General features: G+C 35.8%; 4 protein-coding genes across 7 annotated transcripts in view; 3 read left to right on the forward strand and 1 right to left on the reverse strand.

The window, feature by feature from the left end:
- Window positions 1-202: 202 nt before the first annotated feature.
- mpv17l (MPV17 mitochondrial membrane protein like) lies at window positions 203-3656 on the forward strand. The gene is made up of 4 exons (XM_055180254.2): window positions 203-969; window positions 1230-1300; window positions 1694-1723; window positions 1853-3656. Exons 1-4 carry the CDS (start codon window positions 666-668, stop codon window positions 2027-2029), a joined length of 582 nt encoding a protein of 193 aa, XP_055036229.2. The 5' UTR covers window positions 203-665; the 3' UTR covers window positions 2030-3656.
- A 532-nt stretch (window positions 3657-4188) lies between these two features.
- On the forward strand, window positions 4189-5895 carry LOC129433741 (transmembrane protein 238). The gene is made up of 2 exons (XM_055192375.2): window positions 4189-4881; window positions 5388-5895. The coding sequence occupies exon 1, from the start codon at window positions 4376-4378 to the stop codon at window positions 4865-4867; it is 492 nt and encodes a 163-aa protein (XP_055048350.2). The 5' UTR covers window positions 4189-4375; the 3' UTR covers window positions 4868-4881; window positions 5388-5895.
- An 815-nt stretch (window positions 5896-6710) lies between these two features.
- On the forward strand, window positions 6711-15057 carry rrn3 (RRN3 homolog, RNA polymerase I transcription factor). The gene is made up of 18 exons (XM_073857144.1): window positions 6711-6868; window positions 7096-7214; window positions 7311-7367; window positions 7447-7536; window positions 7618-7747; window positions 7843-7902; window positions 9434-9497; window positions 9580-9649; window positions 10048-10146; window positions 10228-10322; window positions 10460-10593; window positions 10738-10868; window positions 11030-11160; window positions 13317-13501; window positions 13587-13695; window positions 13786-13938; window positions 14015-14102; window positions 14198-15057. The coding sequence occupies exons 2-18, from the start codon at window positions 7119-7121 to the stop codon at window positions 14348-14350; spliced, it is 1845 nt and encodes a 614-aa protein (XP_073713245.1). The 5' UTR covers window positions 6711-6868; window positions 7096-7118; the 3' UTR covers window positions 14351-15057.
- A 1265-nt stretch (window positions 15058-16322) lies between these two features.
- Window positions 16323-19095, reverse strand: part of LOC129433880 (syntaxin-binding protein 4) — a 50208-nt gene continuing 47435 nt past the window's right edge. For all 4 annotated transcript variants that reach the window (XM_055192619.2, XM_055192601.2, XM_055192610.2 and 1 more), the window contains one exon: window positions 16323-17562. In XM_055192619.2, the coding sequence (XP_055048594.2) occupies window positions 17526-17562 (37 nt within the window). In that variant the 3' untranslated portion in view covers window positions 16323-17525. The remainder of the gene's footprint in view (window positions 17563-19095) is intronic.

Genomic DNA, 19095 nt, shown 5'->3' on the forward strand with positions numbered 1-19095 from the left:
AATTAGGTATAGCTATATTATCTATAATAATAAGAATAATAATAAAGCAATTAAAAGGTACGCCTTGGTAAAAGATGATCTATTTACAAACAAATCAACTAAAGTTTGTGTGATCTTGTTGTAGCCTATGGTCGATCATTATAATTTACAAATCAGACAGAAGCGCGCCGCCGCGGGACGCGCGTGCAGGAGCTCACAGGCAGATTAATGTAGGATTTAAGCACCTGACTAAGTAACGGGAAACTGCTGATGGCTGTATGAACGCGGAGTGAAACCTTTTAATTTAATTGCTACATGGATTAATCCATCGTAATTCTTATTTTTTTCTTTGCCTTGCTGTCACTTTTGAAGTCATAGGATTGAACCATGCATTTGATTTGTTTTATTGGCAACTTTTATTGATTTAATGTTTCTGAAGGAGTTGAAATGAGCTGTCAAACTATTAATATATAATTTATGTCAGCTCTTTTAAAATACAGATCCAAACTGACTGGAAAAAAGTGGTATAGCCTAGTGCTTAAATGAATTGCTCATTTGTATATTTAACTGATCAGAAAGTCACGCGCTTAGAGAGCGTCTGTCACATCAGGACACTTATTTTTGTGCCAGTCGACATTTATAAAGGTTGCTAAATAAGGGTTAGGGTTATTATTTTTTTATTAAACATGAGAAAGTATTTTTTCACACGAGCAAAGGTATTTCCTTGGATAACTAATGCCACGCTATACGGATGTTTGTTTGCGGGTGGGGATTTTGCGCATCAGTGTCTCGCGCAGAAAGATGAGATTGACTGGAGCCACACGAAAAACGTGGCGCTCGTGGCCCTCAGTTTCCAAGGTAACTTCAATTACTTTTGGTTAAGGGCCTTGGAGCGTCGTTTCCCTGGAAGATCGGCTGGAATGATTTTCCGCAAACTGCTTTTGGATCAAACTTTTGCATCACCGTTGGCGACCAGTGTCTTCTACACAGGTGCTATGAAACGTATATCCTGTTAAAATGGTATAGAATAGGGTTATCTGTGGATTATGGGTATTCAGCACTCTCACCTGAATTTTACCTGAATTTCAGGTATAGCAAGTTTGCAGTAGCCTGTACAGGAGAGTTTGAGCAAGTTTGTGGAAAATTTTCCCCAAACTTGCTCAAACTCTCCTTTCATGACAATCATGACAATTGTTTGGTTGTTTATTCATTCATTCCATTTTAATCACTGAATTTACTTTTTTTTATAGGTGTGAGTTTCTTAGAAGGCAAGGAGGACATATTTGCAGACTGGCGAGAAAAGTTTTTTAACACATATAAGGTGGGTTTAACATGTGGGCCTCAGTTAAACATAGGCTAAGTTGTCCACTATTGGACTGACACTTTCAGTATTTAAGCATTTGTGAAGGTTTTAGAGCAGTGGATCTTAAACTTTAACCCTTTACGACCTTATATTGCCCACAACAATATTTGAAGACTCTTCCCTCACTTAATTTATCATCTAAAATAAACTATAGCTTGGCATGACTACAGTTATTACAAGAATAACCAAACAATAAGAAATCTTATTTTTTATCTGCTTGAAGCCCCAGTTAAGGCGTCCCCCAAGTTGAGAAACCAGGTTTTATTTTTCACTTTTAGAGTTTTAGAAAGTTGCTTACAGTTCCAAATCAAAAGAGCTCACTCCAATTGTCTGTATATGTTTACATTTTAGACAGGACTAATGTACTGGCCATTCATGCAGGTAAGAACCAAAATTTGTCACCACATATCTAATATGTATTAAATAGATAATGTGTCATAATGTAGTCTTGCATTCAGTTCTTTTTCACTACATACAGTATATGGATTAAAATTGTTTTCCTTTTTTTAGTTTCTGAATTTCGTTCTGATGCCTCTATATTTGAGAACAGCATTTATGGGCTGTTCAGCATTCTTGTGGGCCACATTCTTATGTTTCTCACATCAAAGTGGAGATGGGACAGCAGCGGTGGCATTAGCCTGCGTCATGGCACCCAAAAAAATCACTTCTAGCTCGAAATTCTGGTGAAGAAAAATAGTGATAAAGTAGGCACAATAAATAAATACTGTGCCTTTGCAGATTGGCCGACACTGGTGTATTGAGGTTTTGATCTGTGTACAATCCTTATCAGGTATCTTATTAGGATTTATATTATACTTTTTGTGTCAAATTGCAGTGTAAGGTTAGGATTAAACCTAAATGCATTATTCATTAAAAAAACTACACTGTAAAACTGTTTTAATTACATTAAGTACAGAATAAAACTATGTTCATTTAACTTTGAACAAACATTTGCCAGTAAATAACATAAATGTAAATCTACAGTAAGTTACTGGCAAACAGCTGCATAACTACAGCAAAAACATTTACAGTGTATGTATTCATTATTCGTTTTAGATGGACATACTGTTGCGTATAGTTGTATTTTATTTAAAACAATTTGAAATTTGTTCTGTTTGTTCAGTGTCTCTTTTTCTAAAGAAAAGGATATCCCATTTACGCATAAGGTTTACCTTATATTCACAATGCCACAAAAATTGTTTAATTTTAATTGTTTAGCCTGTTTGACTTCAGTATTTATTGTAATTGTGTATTCTTCTTCGTAGTTTACACATTGCTTTTTTTAGGGTTAATAGTTTGGATAAAACAGTGTGTGTATATGAGTTGTATTTCATATGATGCTGCTCTTTATATACAGGTGACATTTAACATGGACAGTTAACAAGACAGATCAATCTATAGATATCGTAGGTGATGCAGGGTAACATAGATAAACAGCTTTTCCTGTGCTGATTGTCCATGTGGATTAGGCAGGATAACACATTTGCTAATCTTTGAAGGGCAGAAATGTCTGGTGTGCACTAGCTGTCATATATGACATCTGACAACAGTATTTCTCTGTTATTCTCGGTTATTGTCTACTTTCATGTCATAATTTTTTAATGTTAGCTACAGACATGTTTTTATGTTTGGGCTATTGTCTGACAAATTGAGAAAGCTTCGACAAAAATTACCAATTGTTTTTCATATGAAGTAGCCACAGGTACAATTACTGTCATGTTTTTGCCTGTGATGCATGTTTGTTACTCCCTGTTTTTTGACACCCTCAAAATATTAAAGAGAAATATTAAAACCAAACCAATATATTTACAAAGTAAACAAAGAAACACATGAAGAAAAGTTCAAATAATTAGTTTGATTTTATCTAAAGGAGTCTTTTGTTAGTGGCCAAAAGAAACTTGCAACATTCACCATTTTAAAGGTGCAGTGTGGACTTTTTAGAAGGATCTCTTGACAGAAATGCAAAATAATATACAAAACTATATTATCAGAGGTGTATGAAGAACTTTTTATAATGAATGTTTATCTTTTTATTACCTTAAAATTAGGTGTTTTTATCTACATACACAGAGGGTCCCCTTACATGGAAGTTGCCATTTTGTGCCGCCATGTTTCTTCAGAAGCCCTCAACGGACAAACTTTTTTACTAAGTTGTGTCCGACGATGACATGTTTTTTCGGTGGCGGCTACCGTAGCTTTCAAAACAAGAGGTGAGCAGTGCATTGAGCCGTTGGTTGCAATTCTCAACCTCACCACTAGATGCCGCTAAAATTTACACACTGTACCTTTAAAGTTATTATTAGTACACACAGAGAGAGAGAGAGAGAGAGAGAGAGAGAGATTTACATGCTGTAAAAATTATGTAATCAATAAATCATGACATGCATTATTTTACATGACATTACTACAATCTTGCAATGTTTACTAATTTTGTGTTAAAATTTCAAACTTTTTAAGCAACTTTAGTCAAGATTTAATATAGTTGAAATGGCTTGAACAGTTAATATATTTAAAAATTAAAACAGCAAAAATGTACAGTGTATGCATAAAACATAATAAACAGTAAAATGTATGTTTTTCCCCCCTTTTTTTAATTTTAATCTTTGTTGCTTCTTAAGTAACGTTTTATCATTATTTTGTTTAAGTTGTGCTAAATAAATAAACTATATATAAAATTTGACTTGACTAAACATTATTAGTAGTAGTAGTAGTATTATTTAATAAGACAGTATGCCAAACATCACGTTATTCTCAACATATCTAAAGGCCATAAGCAGGCTGTGCTAATGTGTTGCAGTCTTTGTATATCTATAGGTGAGTCTTCCTGTAGTTAAGACGCACCCACTGCTCTATGCCACTCCCTTCCAGGTGAGTTACCAGAGTTGATAACGGAGAGCTCCTTCCTCGGATCTGTTACCTGTGCAAACAAACGGAAATCATTTAAAACTCTTACAAACTCTTGTTTCAGACGGCTGATTGTTTCGGAGAGCAATTAAACAATCAGTCCAAAACCAAATATATCATATATTGGAGATGGAGGCAGCGCCGGGTGGTCTCGGGCGCTGTTCCTGCGCGTTCTGGCTCGCCGTGGCTTTTGATGTTCTTGGTCTCGTCATACTATTACTGGGCGTATTTGGGAATGTATTTTTCTACGATTTTCTCATATATGCAGGCGCCATCATCATTTTCCTGAGTCTCATTTGGTGGGTGTTCTGGTACACGGGAAATATTGAGGTTCCCCCGGGGGAGCTCGAGGATGATGTGGGCTTGCTGAAGAAGGGCAGAGGTTTGGCAGGGGTTGTCAGGAGGTTTTCCACTCGCCTCTCGAGCGGAATCAGAAACTCTCTGAGGAGAAACGGGGTGGCACGAGGTCAAGGTGCAGCAACTCCCGGTCAGGCAAAACCCAAAAGGGAAGGCGGACGTCAAGTACCAGTGGCGCTAGAAATGACCTCCCCAGATAATGTGAGCACTGTTTCTGCAACAGTGACTGGAGAAACCCTCAGGACAGAAACACAGGCCATATGATCCAGCATGTAGAGGTTATTAACATAATTTACATTTTTCTGTGTTGAGTCTGTGGGTAATAACAATATGCAGTAATCTAAAAGCCTGTCTTTTTATTATTGTTAAAACTTGTTTTTATTCTGTTACCTATTTTAGTGGATTCATAATTCTTAACAAGAGAAACAATTCAGGCCATTTGAACGACTTTGAGGAAGTATTTGCATCATGGGCTGATCATTCTGTTAAACATTAACCAGAAAATCTTAAACAATAGTTTTGGGACCTACAGTAGAAAGAAATACAGATATACTTTCATGATTTCAAATATTGTCAGATTTAAGTACAAAATAAACATACCACCTGATATAGCCCTCTACTAATATTGTACAATATGTATTCTGCACATATTGTTGCACTACACAAAATTTCTGTGTTTCAGTTAGGTTAAATGAATAAAGGGATTTTGTATATGCATATAGAGCTTTTATATCATAAATGAAATGTATTTTTAACATCTATTTTGTTTGATTTATTTTGACAGATCACAAAAGAGAATGTGACACGGCCTAAACAGATTTTATTGTTTCTTTAATTTTTTTTAAACAGTATTTTATTTGTTTTTAGTGTTTTATTGATAAAGTTTACAACTGAATTATATTTTTTACTGTTTTGTTAATTTTATCAATTTTGTGTTTTGTGCATTGTACACACCATTTTGAGATTATGCACATGCAAGAATTGCTGTAAGAGAAAATAAATAACATTGTGTATTTTCCTACATTCGAGTGTGTCTGTGTCTGGTTTAAGGTGCTTTTTCAGACATGAAATTGAAACTGACATTTATCGGCCTGATTTTATTGAATCTTTACAACTCTACTGTACAACCTTTGCACAGTGAGGAGTGTTATAAGGTTGACTTCCTCTTATCTTTGTTTGCTCATACCAACTTTAGAATCAGCAGGTGTAAATGAACCAGCAGGTTGGTAAGTAATTTCATAGTAAACACAGAAAGACAGCAGCAGTATCTTCTCTTTTGCAACAGTTAATGTTAATGTATAAAATAAAAGATGTGAATTTAAAAATAAAATAATAGATAAAAAATAATTCCAGATGAACGTTGTAGTATATTTTATTATTTACTATAGTAAACTGTAGCCTATTAACTTTGTTAAACTATGGCCTACTCTAAAATGGCTGGGTTATTTTTAAGCCATGTTGGGTTAATAATGGACAGAACACAACGCTGGGTTAAAATTGACCCAATGCTGGGTTGTTTTAAACCATCTGCTGGGTTATTTTTAACTCATGGTTGCATAACAACAACCAAACATTAGGTAAGTGTTCTGTGCAATATTTACCTATTATTGGTTAAAAATAAACCAAACATTTTATAGTGTAGTATTCTGTGGTATTAATTATAGTGAACTGATTTTTACTTATTGTGGGATTTTATATTAAAATAAGAAATCTCTTTAAGAAATTAACTAATAAGAAATTTCTGCATTGTGAGAATAATTTTCATTACATAACCACAAGTTTTCTCCAAAATCTAAATGTTTACGTTAGATTCACTAACAAATGTTTATTTGGTTAATCATATACATCACTGTATCAAAAAACAGCAAAAAAATTCTGTCATCGCATAAACAACAATCGCGTTCGACTTCACACGACGCTGCGCAGAAGGCATCATGACATCATGTACCGCGAGAAGAATTCAAAAGCCCAGTATTTGACTCGCTCTCGCGGTATTTAGATGTCATATGGTGACCGCCTGCGCAACTTCAAATGGATCCCAACGCATCCGACGTCACGAGATCATGACACTCCAAACCACTAGGTGGTACTACTGTAATATATTGCGCACCGTGTGACTGAATCCACTACATCCGTGAAAACAATGCTGACTGAAGACCACACTTCCTGTTGCAGAGTTCGGCATGGTTGTGCATGCGGCGTATTTAATGTTTAGCTTATAATGCGTAATTCCATTATAAATCGTTTATTAATTCTCATTATTTGGTAAGATGTGATCGATTAAGCTATTTACTATGAAATTAATAATGCATGCGTTTTTCTTCGCATAGTGTACAGTAAAACGTAATGTATTTGGTCGTTCATCTTTCATTTGGTTTTGTTACATCTAACTTTTACACAAACATAAATAAAGCTTACTCAATACATGATGTATCTAAATGTGGACGTAGTGTCATTATTAACATTCATATCGTTGTGTGTTGTGTTCTTAGAATAAGAGGATTTGTTATACATTATGGAGGTAGATGACAGAGATTTCCTCAATTCACCTCCAGTGAAGACTGTGCGTTTTGGAGGGAGTGTTGCAAATACTTTAGATAAACTAAAACAGGTAAGTTTACTGCTGTATAACATTAAAAGCTTGACGCATGTCACTTTCTTTTTTTCTGTGGATCATGTCCTGACATATCTGATGTGACTTCTGCAGGGTGACACAAGTGACTATGAACTGATACAGCATCAACTCTCAGATCCTGACATTAAGGCGAGTACTGTTTTTAAATGTATTTCTGCTTTAAAAAGCATGTGATGATTTATTAGTTTTTGTGTTGTTGTTGTTGTAGGATGCCCAGATCATCAAATGGCTGCAGGAACTCAGGAGCTGTGTTACTCAACTTGGCAAAGATCATGAACAGTTAATCTATGTTGTGTTGGTGAGCGAAATATAATTTTGTCATATGATCACAAAAAATGTCAGGAATGGGGTGGGTTTTATAAAATGTTTGTCCATACAGAAGCTGCCATGGCTCGGTCGCAGTCAAGCTGTTGTGGAGGAATATCTGGCTTTTCTCAGTAACCTTGTGTCAGCACAGACAGTTTATCTCAGAGCTTGTCTGAAAACAATTACATCTAATTTTACACCAAGTAAGTTTGATTTTTGGTTACTTCACTCAGTTCACATTCATCAGATCTCTTACTAAAGTAATATAATAATGTTTATACTTTGCTTTTTTAACCAGAGAGAATAAGAATCCAAGAAGGAAATGTGGATATTTCAGATTCTGATGACGAAGATGAGAGTAAGTTTTTTTTCTACCATTACAATTTTTTTAAATGAACATTTGTTTATACAGTAAATTGTTTTATAGAAAGAGGCTTCATAGACTTGGCAAATGCATTTGTTCAGAAGTTTGTACGTACAGACATTCGTTGTGGACATTCTTTGCAGTTTATCCCAAGTTTTTTTTTTTACATTCATGGGTCAATGACGTAACGTTAAAGGGACAATGTGTAGTATTTTATTAGTCAAAATCAATGTCTTTATTCATAAATATGTCCTCATTGGTGTCAAATGACCTCTGCCAATGATCTGACTTTTCTTTGTAAGCTTAGAATTGTCGTTCCGCCATATTAACAAACTATAATAGCAGAGAGGGACAAAAAGCACTAACCTACCGCAACGCGTTTTTCGTTCAGAGTCAGCATCACGTGAACCAGCTGAAACATGTTGTCATAGCTTCTTGTTACATAACGGCTACCGTAGTTGCAACACGCATTTGGAAAGCGAGGCGCTAGAGAGCACTATTCGTTTGAATGCAAAATACAAGAGTAAATCCTACTAACTGTCCCTTTAATTATTTTGTGTTCGTTTGGTTCAAGTAAATGTAAAAGGGTTAAAATTTCAAAATAAATTTGCAGATTACTTGCATACATTCTTTTTTTTAAGCACCAAGTCTAAAATTTCTGGTTTTATAATTTAATTTTGAAAGAATATTTGGCGGATAATTGCAAAAATGTCAATGTGGTGTAACCGGTCTGTGTCAATTGGTGTAACTAGTAATTTTTTTTAAAAATGAAAATATAAATATATTAATACAAATGTGGAATAAAATAGAATGATCTAGTTTAGTGTAATATGATTTTTTGTTTTACATAAATTTTTACATCATTTGTCAAAAATTTAGAAAACAGAGCAGTTTTCAGCATATGTCAGGACAAATATTACAAAAACGCATTAAAATTTACATTTAGAAAAACTAATGAAATTATATTTTAAAATGATTTTTTATGATTACGCTTACATGCCATCAAGGTGAATAAAAAATGCAATATTTGTAATTCTTTGGCGCAATTAGCGGTTACACCATTTGACATTTTCAGGTCCATTCAGTCTTAACTTTCATAAAAATGGTGCAAATGTAATTTTTTATTGCATAACATTTACATAAATACACTATGTGCATTGAAATAAACCTGATGCATGCTTTTAAAACAAGGTTTTAAAAAAGATTTTTGAATTTCTCATCTTGCCAAACCGTTTTTGTCACTGACCTTCATACCATTATCGGATTTATAGCATATCGACGGAACTTTAGAAGTATACCAGCGATAAAAAATTTTGGCCATATTGTCCAGCCCTAACACATTACAAATATACATATTTTTGCATTTTATGATCTACCCTAGTGACAAACCACCATGCCAGGCTTATGGGATCTCATTTGCTGTCATTAATTTCATGAATTACATTCAAGTTATCTTGATGTGCATTATATTAGCCATTGTTAATCACATCACACTATAATTCATTCTTTCTTTACATTCAAACAGATCTACCAAGGATATTTGATCAGTGTCATCAAGCTTTGCAGTTGATTGCAAAATACGTTCCATCGTAAGATTTTTAAATAAAAAAATAAAAAATGTTTTTCTAAGTTTAATAGTTGCTCTATCACTTACATCACTTATACTTTCAGAACCAGCAGATTCCTGACGCCAATCCTCTCTGAAAAGTTCCCATTCGTGCAGAAATCCTCCAGGATGCTTGTGAGTTACAGAAAGACTTCTCATTAGATTTGAAGGGATAGTTCACCCAAAAATAAAATTTGACATCTATTACTCCCCCCTCAAAACCTGCATGAGTTTGCTGAACACTAAAGAAGATGTTTTAATAAAGATGGTAACCACATAGTTGACCGTACCCACTGACTTCCATAGTAGGAAAAACAAATCTTATGGGAGTCAATGGGTACATCAACTGTGTGCTTACCATTATTTATCAAAATATCATCTTTTGTATCCAACAAAATAAAGTAACTCATACAGGTACTAAACAATATGAAGGTGTGTCAATGATGACACAATTTTAATTTTGGGTGAACTATCCATTAACTCTATGATGTTATGTGTGATTTGACTGAGGCTGTATCATATTCTCCACACAGGAGTGTTATGTACACAACCTGTTAAGGGTTACAGTCTACATGCCAGCCCTGAGGAAAGACCTTCTGGAGCTCATCATCAGCAAGATGCTCACATTAGATGTAAGAGGGCTTCTGTGCAGTCACTTGATGACTATTTCTACAGGTGTTTGCAGCATTTTGACAGCTGTTTTTGACTTGCAGGTTAGTGCTTCGCGAAATGATATTGAAGAAGTGGAGGGTGCAGCGCAACATGACGCCAGTAGAGAATCACGAGAGGACGACTGCCTCTTTAACATGGATGAATATTTCTAAGGACAACTAAATGATAAAAACTAAACGCTGCCATACAGAATAAAATACAGTTGGTGCCCAATGGCATGTGTGCAACCTCTTATGGCTAAATCACTCATTAATTTGTTTTATGGTTAATTTAGGATGAGGAAGAGGACTCACCACTGGATACATCTAAATCTGTTGATGGACCAATGGTCCATCCTGTGGCAGAGAGACTAGACACACTAATGACAGTCCTGCTGGCTTACATTAAAGATGTGTGTCATGTTAACGGTAAGAATTTGAGCTAAAACACTAAGAGGAAATAGTTGGGTATTTTTGCATTAGTGTCTTTGGGTTACACCTTGATTGGTCATAATAGTTCTACAAATGATAGTTCTTCAAATGAACAACTTTTTGCTTGTTTAATGTTATTAGGCTCTTTGGATATTGAGAAGACCAAAGCTCTGTACAGAGACCTGTTGTGTGTGTTTGATAAGGTGGTGCTTCCCACACATGCTTCTTGTCATGTGCAGTACTGCATGTTCTACCTGTGCAGCTTTCGCTTGGTAAGTTCCCCGTTCTCGTGCCAAACAACACAGCACAAATAAGGAAGTGTGCTTTTAACAGTGCTTCATAGACAATTTTATACAGACTGCCGTATCTAAAGCGGCATATAGAGCAGCTTGATATGTACTTTTTGTAAATCTTTGTTGTTTTGTATTTTTAGGGTTTGGCCGAAGCTTTTTTGGATCACTTATGGAAACTGTTGCAGAGCCCTTCACAGCCCCCTGTTCTGAGGCAGGCTGCTGCTGGATACATGGGCAGCTTCATGGCAAGAGCCAAGTTCCTGCCAGTATCGTATGTGTCTAACTGTGATCTCATAACATCCAGTTTTAATAGACTTATTGGGGCATTCCACTTTTTTTGAAAATAGGCTCATTTTCCAGCTCCCCTAGAGTTGAACATTTGATTATTGCCATTTTGGAGGCCATTCAGCTGATCTCCGGGTCTGGCGCTAGCACTTTTGGCATAGCTTAGCATAATCCTTTGAATCTGATTAGACCATTAGCATCATGCTAAAAAAATAACCAAATAGTTTCGATATTTTTCCTATTTAAAACTTTTCTCTTTTGTAGTTACATCGTGTACTAAGACCGACAGAAAATTAAAAGTTCTGATTTTCTAGGCAGATATGGCTAGGTGCTATACTCTCATTCTGGCGTAATAATCAGTGACTTTGCTGATGTAACGTGGCTGCAGCAGGCGTAGTGATATTACACACCGGCTGAAAATAGTCCCCTTAGTAACTTTCAATGGCAGGGGACTATTTTCGGGCAATGCGTAAGTTTTTAATGGGAAAAATATTGAAGCTCTCTGGTTGTTTTTTGGCGCGATGCTGGTGGTCTAATCAGATTCGGTGGATTGTGCTAGGCTGTGCTAGGAGTGTGGCGCCGGACGCGGAGATCGGCTGGATGGATTCCAGGATGATGGGGATCAAATGTTTAACTCTAGGGAGTATATTTTCAAAAAAGTGGAGTGTCCTCTTAACTCTTTCCCTGCCAGCGTTTTTTTTTTTTTAAGTTTCCAGCCAGCGCCAGCATTTTCACAAAAGTTTAATGACTTCCAGAAAATGTTCTTCTTTAAAATATAAAACTGTTTCATCCTATCTTTATTTATTCTCTTTTTATCATCTCTTAAATATGGGTAGGTTTTTCAAAAATACCAAATTTTGCGCAAAAAGCTGAGACTTTTGATAGAGATCAGATTCAGAGGATAATCAAAACATAAACAGAGTTTTTACTGTTTACTTCCAGATTTTATAAGTTGGGTAAGAGCGCCATCTGGTGGATAATAGCTGTAATACGGATTGCCGGAAAAACTTGGCAGGGAATGTTTTTCTTAAAGGAATAGTCTACTCATTTTCAATATTAAAATATGTTATTACCTTAACTAAGAATTGTTGATACATCCCTCTATCATCTGTGTGCGTGCACGTAAGCGCTGGAGCGCGCTGCGACGCTTCGATAGCATTTAGCTTAGCCCCATTCATTCAATGGTACCATTTAGAGATAAAGTTAGAAGTGACCAAACACATCAACGTTTTTCCTATTTAAGACGAGTAGTTATACGAGCAAGTTTGGTGGTACAAAATAAAACATAGCGCTTTTCTAAGCGGATTTAAAAGAGGAGCTACATTTTATGGCGTAATAGCACTTTTGGGAGTACTTCGACTCGGCGCAGTAACACCCTCCCTCTCCCATTATGAGAGTGAGAAGGGGAGCGGACTTTTCAGGCGAGTCGAAGTACTCCCAAAAGTGCTATTACGCCATAAAATATAGTTCCTCTTTTAAATCCGCTTAGAAAAGCGCTACGTTTTATTTTGTACCACCAAACTTTCTCGTATAACTACTCGTCTTAAATAGGAAAAACGTTGATGTGTTTGGTCACTTCTAACTTTATCTCTAAATGGTACCATTGAATGAATGGGGCTAAGCTAAATGCTATCGAAGCGTCGCAGCGCGCTCCAGCGCTTAAGTGCACGCACATAGATGATAGAGGGATGTATCAACAATTCTTAGTTAAGGTAATAACATATTTTAATATTGAAAATGAGTAGACTATTCCTTTAATTGACGAGTTAACTCATCAATGGTGGGGAAAGTGTTAATATACAGTGGAGTTCAATATTTAGGTTTGGCATACAAGGCGTTTGGTTATAATGATTAAATGTGACCCAGCCTGTTAAAACCCAACTAAAGTAATTTTTTTATTTACTTTTTTCTATATAATATCATCGTAGATAATGTAAAGAACATTCTGTGAAAATATAACCTTGATAGGTCATTTTAAAGATTGAAATCGATGTAAAATCAAACTTTGATGCTCCTAATCTCATAATTATAATGAGAGACTTTGGCCTCTGGATTACACAGACACGGTCACAACTATTAAACACCAACTCATCTTTTTTCTTATTAAAAGTGGTTTAAATAGAGTTGTCATTTCATCCCCAGTACAGTCAAGGCCTGTCTGGACCTGCTGGTTCCCTGGCTGCACCTTTACATCGACACCCAAGACTCTGGATCCAAAGCTTTCTGTGACGTGAATCTGCACGGCCCCTTTTACACTGCTTGCCAGGCGGTGTTTTACACACTGATCTTTAGACACAATGCTATCTTGGAGGGCAACATGAAGAAAGGTACACACAGACCTCATCCTGCATCGGTTATAGTGACGATCCTCTGTGTCTGTTTGTTTTTATTGGTTGCATGTCGTTTTTGCAGGATTGTCCTACCTTCAGAGTTTGAATCTCGAGCGCATAGTGATGTGCCAGCTCAACCCCCTGAGGGTCTGTATACCGGCCGTCACCAACATGTTTGCAGCCATCACCAGGTACAGGAGAGATCCTTCATCGAATTACACGCCTTTATGAGATGAATAAAAGCTTTACAGATGAAGGCAATTTTACCCATCTGTTGGCAGGAAGTATCAACTGGTGTTTTGTTACACCATCATCGAGCGGAACAACCGGCACGTGCTGCCAGTGGTGAGGAGTTCAGTGGGCGGCAGCTCTGTGTCCGCTAACGTAAACCCTCTGGACTCTTTCTTCCCTTTTGATCCATATCTCCTAAAAAGGTGCCTTTCAGTCCTGTTATAATCAGCCTTTGCATAATTGGTCAGTCGACTCACCTTATTTTTTACTTAATAACAGATCTGGAAAAGTCATCGAGCCCATCTACCAGGTGTGGGAGGAGCCGTCCGATTGTGTGATTGATGTACCGAAAAAGGAAGTTAGAAAGGTGATGACCACAACTTGATTTGTCGTCATAGTACATCAAACTTATTTCTCACGATTTGACGGTATAGTTAAGCTACAATATCTGCTATCTCACAGGGGTCCATGGATGAAGAAGATGATTTTCTACATGGAGAGACTCCTAATGGAGACACAATTGTGGGCATGACTCCAGGCTCCTATGACTCTCACCTGCACAGTCCGCGAAGCGTGGGCTCTCCCCCTATCTCCTTCCTACAGCGGCCGTTCTGATCAGTACGCCGGTCGCAGATGAACAATCCAAGCCAACATTACACCGTGTGGGGGTGCACAAAGAACGAATGTACTTGTGTTTACACAAATCAAATTAAAAACGCCATTAGAGGAGCCCCTGACTCACCAGTATTACTGACGTGTGCATGTCAGTAGCTTTTCTAAACTTATGAACTCATACTTTAAGACTGCATCACACAATAGACTTGTCTCTTTTGCACACTTTAGTTATTATAATAGTCATATTAAAGAAATGTGGTTTCTTAAGGAGACACTTAGTCTGTGTATAACGTGTTTTTCAAAGAAGCTCACAGCATGTGCATTGTGACTGTTGTAATTGAATTTTGTATTGTGTTGTAAATTTACTCTTGTGTTGAGTAAACTGATATTTGTAATTTATTGTGAAATATGTTAAGAAGTTCCCTGATTTTCTTGTTTTGTGGAGTGAATAGACCCCATGTTTAGTTTCAAGGGTATGAGCTTCAGTTAAATGTCCGGTTTCACACCTTAAATGGTAATGTTGTTTGGTTTGAAATCGAAATTTGTAATATTTTTGTTTTTAATCTGTAAAAAACTTACAACATGCTATCCTGCGATCTTAGAGTTGTGCTACATCTAGAATTTTGATATTCTTGGTTTGTAAACATGTGAAGAGTTTAAATGTTGCCATTTACATTAAAATATTGCTATTCTAATTGTTGAAAGTTGTTTATGACATCATTCTTTTAGGATTTTTATTATATGTGACCCTTTTTGTGAAATCCTGGATAATGTTTCAAAATCTAATTTTGAGATTAAGAGCATCAAAGTTTCAGTCGTTGATCTCACTTTGATACAGCTTTTTTTAGTCAAAGATCAAGGTTATATTGTCACAAATGTTCTTTATCTAGGGTTATACCACGGGGCTGTTGAATGCTTTATTCTGATTGGTTGAGAAATGTTCCATGGGTGTTGATTATTTTTTAATAACTGCACACCTAACTTGTCAGATGTCTTAAAAATAGGCACCAGAGCAATATTTTTGGTAACTGTCAGGGTTCCCATGGGTCCTTGAAAGTTTGTGAATCTGGGGTGGGGGGGATTCAAGGCCCTGGGAAGTTTTTTGAAAATATACATGCATAGATACAGGTCATTGAAAGTGCTTGAATCTATTTTCAAGTTTTCTGAAAAAACTATATTATTCCCTGTGTAGTGTAGGATAATGTCATAAAAATTCTAGACAAATGTTGGCTTTAAATGCTTATATCTTCTGTATGCGAATGTTGATTCATACCAAAATAATTTGCATAGTTGTGTATGATACACGAAAGCATCTCTGGTTACGTATGTAACTGTTGTTCCCTGAGAAGGGAACGAGACGCTGCGACTTCCTTACTATACTTCATGCATCCCTGTAATGCCGTCTTTGGCAATATTTCAGATAGCGATATACTTCCTGGCTCTCGCGTCACCCTGTCTTTGTCATTAAGTCTCACTATTGGTTGAATTTGATATACACATTCAGACACACTTACCCCTGGAGGCATCCCCAAAGTGTCACCGCAGTGACACAGCGTGAGTTTCCTCAAAAGTGAACTGTAACAATGTATCTTAAAAGGTAAGACGATGTAACCTTGCTCTCACTTGAAATGTGTCCCAACATTTAGTCCTTGAATTTGAGGGTACTGGACCTAGAAAGTCCTTGAGAGGTCCTTGAATTTGAAGTTAACCAAGGTGTGGGAACCCTGAACCATGGTATAAGTAGAATAATTGACTCCAGTCCTTTGAATTATTTGAAAATAATGCACACCTGCGGTACCTTGGGTGTGCATTATTTTCTTATAATTCAACGGCCCGTCGTCAATTATTCCTTACTGTTTTTATGTAGAAAACAGTAAATCACTAAAATGACTTGTAGTAGGTTTTTACAGACTGTCACATTTTTCAAACAAACATTAAAAACTCTAATAATGGCAGATGAATGCACGACACACATTTTTTATGACTTTAATAAAAACAATAAAAGAAAGATATTTAGGCCACACACATGATGCATTCTAGTTCAATCACATTACTATATCAGCACTTTCTGAGCATGTATTTACAAATCAAACCGGTTAATGTTAACATGAAGTTCCACCTTATTCATCAGGAAATGAGTAATACCACTTTATAACACGTTGATATAAGTGACTGCAGATATTCCAAGACAAAAACATTCAAATACAGCGTGGTTATGAGAATGGTAATCTGAACTCTCTTCATTGTTTAGATGAATAGATGCATTCAGGGGTGAAGCATTGCAATATGACCTCCACTGCTTTATGGTGGCATGACAACCGAAATCCTTCAAGAACAATCGGTACAGTTACAGATGCCAGAGCCAATAGCAGAATCAAACTAGGAAGGATCTCCCCTAAAACAAGCGAACAAAATGAATGACATCAGACTAAACTGCACTGCAAATGTGACAAAAATGACATCATTAGTGAAGATGTAAAGAGACGTCGAAGGGTTTGGCTGCAGTATTTACAAGGTTTACAACAGCAACTGCGCACATATATGCGAGCATGTCTATGTGTTTCTGAATAATAAAAGATTTGGACTCAAAATATAAAATCTTTAACGCATCATAGCACTTCTTAGCAGAACAGATACAAATAAGCATCATTTCAAACTTAAATGTAAAACATGTAGTGTATTTTACACATAGCTCTAATAAAGAGCTTTACAGCAACGTGTTTACATTATATTCACTTAATAGGGAAATGTACTTGAATTAAGACTTGATTTTTATTTCTCTTGTTAAATATATTAAACACTCATCACCATAATTGTGGTTTACGGTTTCTTACTAAACAAGTTAAGTTAAATGTTGCACATGGCACAATGTGATGACTTAAACCCAAGTCACCTCTGTTTATGTTGTCATTTGTTTAAACTGATCGTTTTTTGGCTTCCCATTATGACATTAAATAATGCTACAGGTTAAATATGTACTGTACATGAACAGATGCTTTGACCAGTAGTCTTCTCAGTTCTCTGCTATCATTTGAAATGAACAGTAAACGCATAAAAAACACAAGAAAACATCAGTCTTTTATTCTCCAGTTTTGGTTCGGTTCGGCCTTGATGTTCTTCTTGTTGAAGTCTTTGTTCATTCCAAAATCCTCTATGGTCACACTACTGCAGGAGCTCAGAGGAGGGGAGGAGCCTGCGGCCAGTGAATGACACTAGAAAGTAAAAACATTCAATAAAGTCTACAATAAAAATATCTCTGTTGCTCAACTGCATTAGCCATGGAAAACACATTCATATAAAATGTATACCACCTTGTATACCCATACCCTCCTGATTTTAAGGGCCATTTTTTCATGTAAAATAGAAAGGCATGTCTAGCTTAATATAGTTTAAGACAGCTGTAATTTATCATATCAATTGATTAAATGTTCGATAATCCAAAAAACAGCATATGTTCATATATATTCACAAAAGTTTCACAAAATGCCATCCAGGAAAATTTTCTTTTAAAATTACATAAACATACAAATATATCAAATGAGAGAACAGACCCGCTTTCAAACAAACACTAACAAACAAACAAAATGGGAAAAAACATTTCATCCTATCTATATTTCTTTCTCTACTTATAAACTCTTAAATATGGGTATTTTTCTTTAAAAATGTTTTTTCTTAGCAAAAATACATTTGCATTGACATAATTGCATTTTTTAAAAGGAATTTTGTTAGAGATCAAATTCAAAACGATTATCAAAACATACACACAGTTTAAAATGAGTAAATCATGTTTTTGCTTCAGTTTTTTATAAATTGGGTAAGTGCGCCATCTATTGGATAATCACGGTATTACAGATTAACATAAAAATTCATTTATAAAGTGTGCGTACGCATAGATTTGATAGTAAAGTGTGTGTATGCAAAAATCCACGGTAAAGTCCATCTTCTGCGCCACGTCAGGGTCAGCAGACGTACACACTTTTGCTTGTCCGATTGCTGCAGGTTTTTGGCAATATTAGCTATTCTGCTGCTCGAAATTGGGTTTAAACATTGACAAGCGCTCTTTTATATGTCTATAACATTAATTAGGCATCATTAAAAGGCAGAGGTCTGAAACTGCTCAGCTGCGCAGAAGGTCAAGATCTTTGCGATTTATAAATTTCACATCTGAAATGAAGGGGTACGTGCGTTTTCAGCGCATACATTCGGTTTATGAATCACACATACGCATTTTTGATAAATTATCGTAAGATCAAATGTAGGATGGTTTCTACGAAGCATTTTATAAATTAGGCCCATGGAATGCATAATTTCATGCAAAATTTTCCTCTTAATTGACAAGATAACTCATCAATGGCAGGGAAAGGGTTAATGTACTTATTTTAATGAAAACCTCAATTTTCTTTTACCTCTCAAAATTAGACGACACACATTGCGACTAATTTTTCCAGCTTGGGTCATGTATACCTCTTATAAGATTATAATCTATTTATGAGGCCAGTAAAATGTACAATAATACCATATAAAATCTCATATATTTAGTCATATACAGTTTTTTCTTTTTTTCCAACTTTTTGTAAAGCTGATTTAAAGGTGCAGTGTTTAACTTTTATAACGATCTCTTGACAGAAATGCAATATAAACCACATAAGTATATTATCAGTGGTGTATGAAGACCTTTCATAATGAAGTGTTATGTTTTAATTACCTTAGAATGAGACGTTTTTATCTACATACACAGAGTGTCC

Source organism: Misgurnus anguillicaudatus, chromosome 19 (assembly GCF_027580225.2).
Source record: "Misgurnus anguillicaudatus chromosome 19, ASM2758022v2, whole genome shotgun sequence".
Classification (NCBI taxonomy): domain Eukaryota; kingdom Metazoa; phylum Chordata; class Actinopteri; order Cypriniformes; family Cobitidae; genus Misgurnus; species Misgurnus anguillicaudatus.

Excerpts from the sequence above, each read along its gene's own strand:
- mpv17l (XM_055180254.2), top strand. The coding sequence starts at position 666 with ATGAGAAAGTATTTTTTCACACGAGCAAAGGTATTTCCTTGGATAACT. Across the intron at positions 1,301-1,693 it reads AGTTTTTTAACACATATAAG|ACAGGACTAATGTACTGGCC; the intron begins GTGGGTTTAACA and ends TTTACATTTTAG. Across the intron at positions 1,724-1,852 it reads TGTACTGGCCATTCATGCAG|TTTCTGAATTTCGTTCTGAT; the intron begins GTAAGAACCAAA and ends TCCTTTTTTTAG.
- LOC129433741 (XM_055192375.2), top strand. The coding sequence starts at position 4,376 with ATGGAGGCAGCGCCGGGTGGTCTCGGGCGCTGTTCCTGCGCGTTCTGG.
- rrn3 (XM_073857144.1), top strand. The coding sequence starts at position 7,119 with ATGGAGGTAGATGACAGAGATTTCCTCAATTCACCTCCAGTGAAGACT. Across the intron at positions 10,594-10,737 it reads AGATGTGTGTCATGTTAACG|GCTCTTTGGATATTGAGAAG; the intron begins GTAAGAATTTGA and ends TAATGTTATTAG. Across the intron at positions 11,161-13,316 it reads GCCAAGTTCCTGCCAGTATC|TACAGTCAAGGCCTGTCTGG; the intron begins GTATGTGTCTAA and ends TTTCATCCCCAG.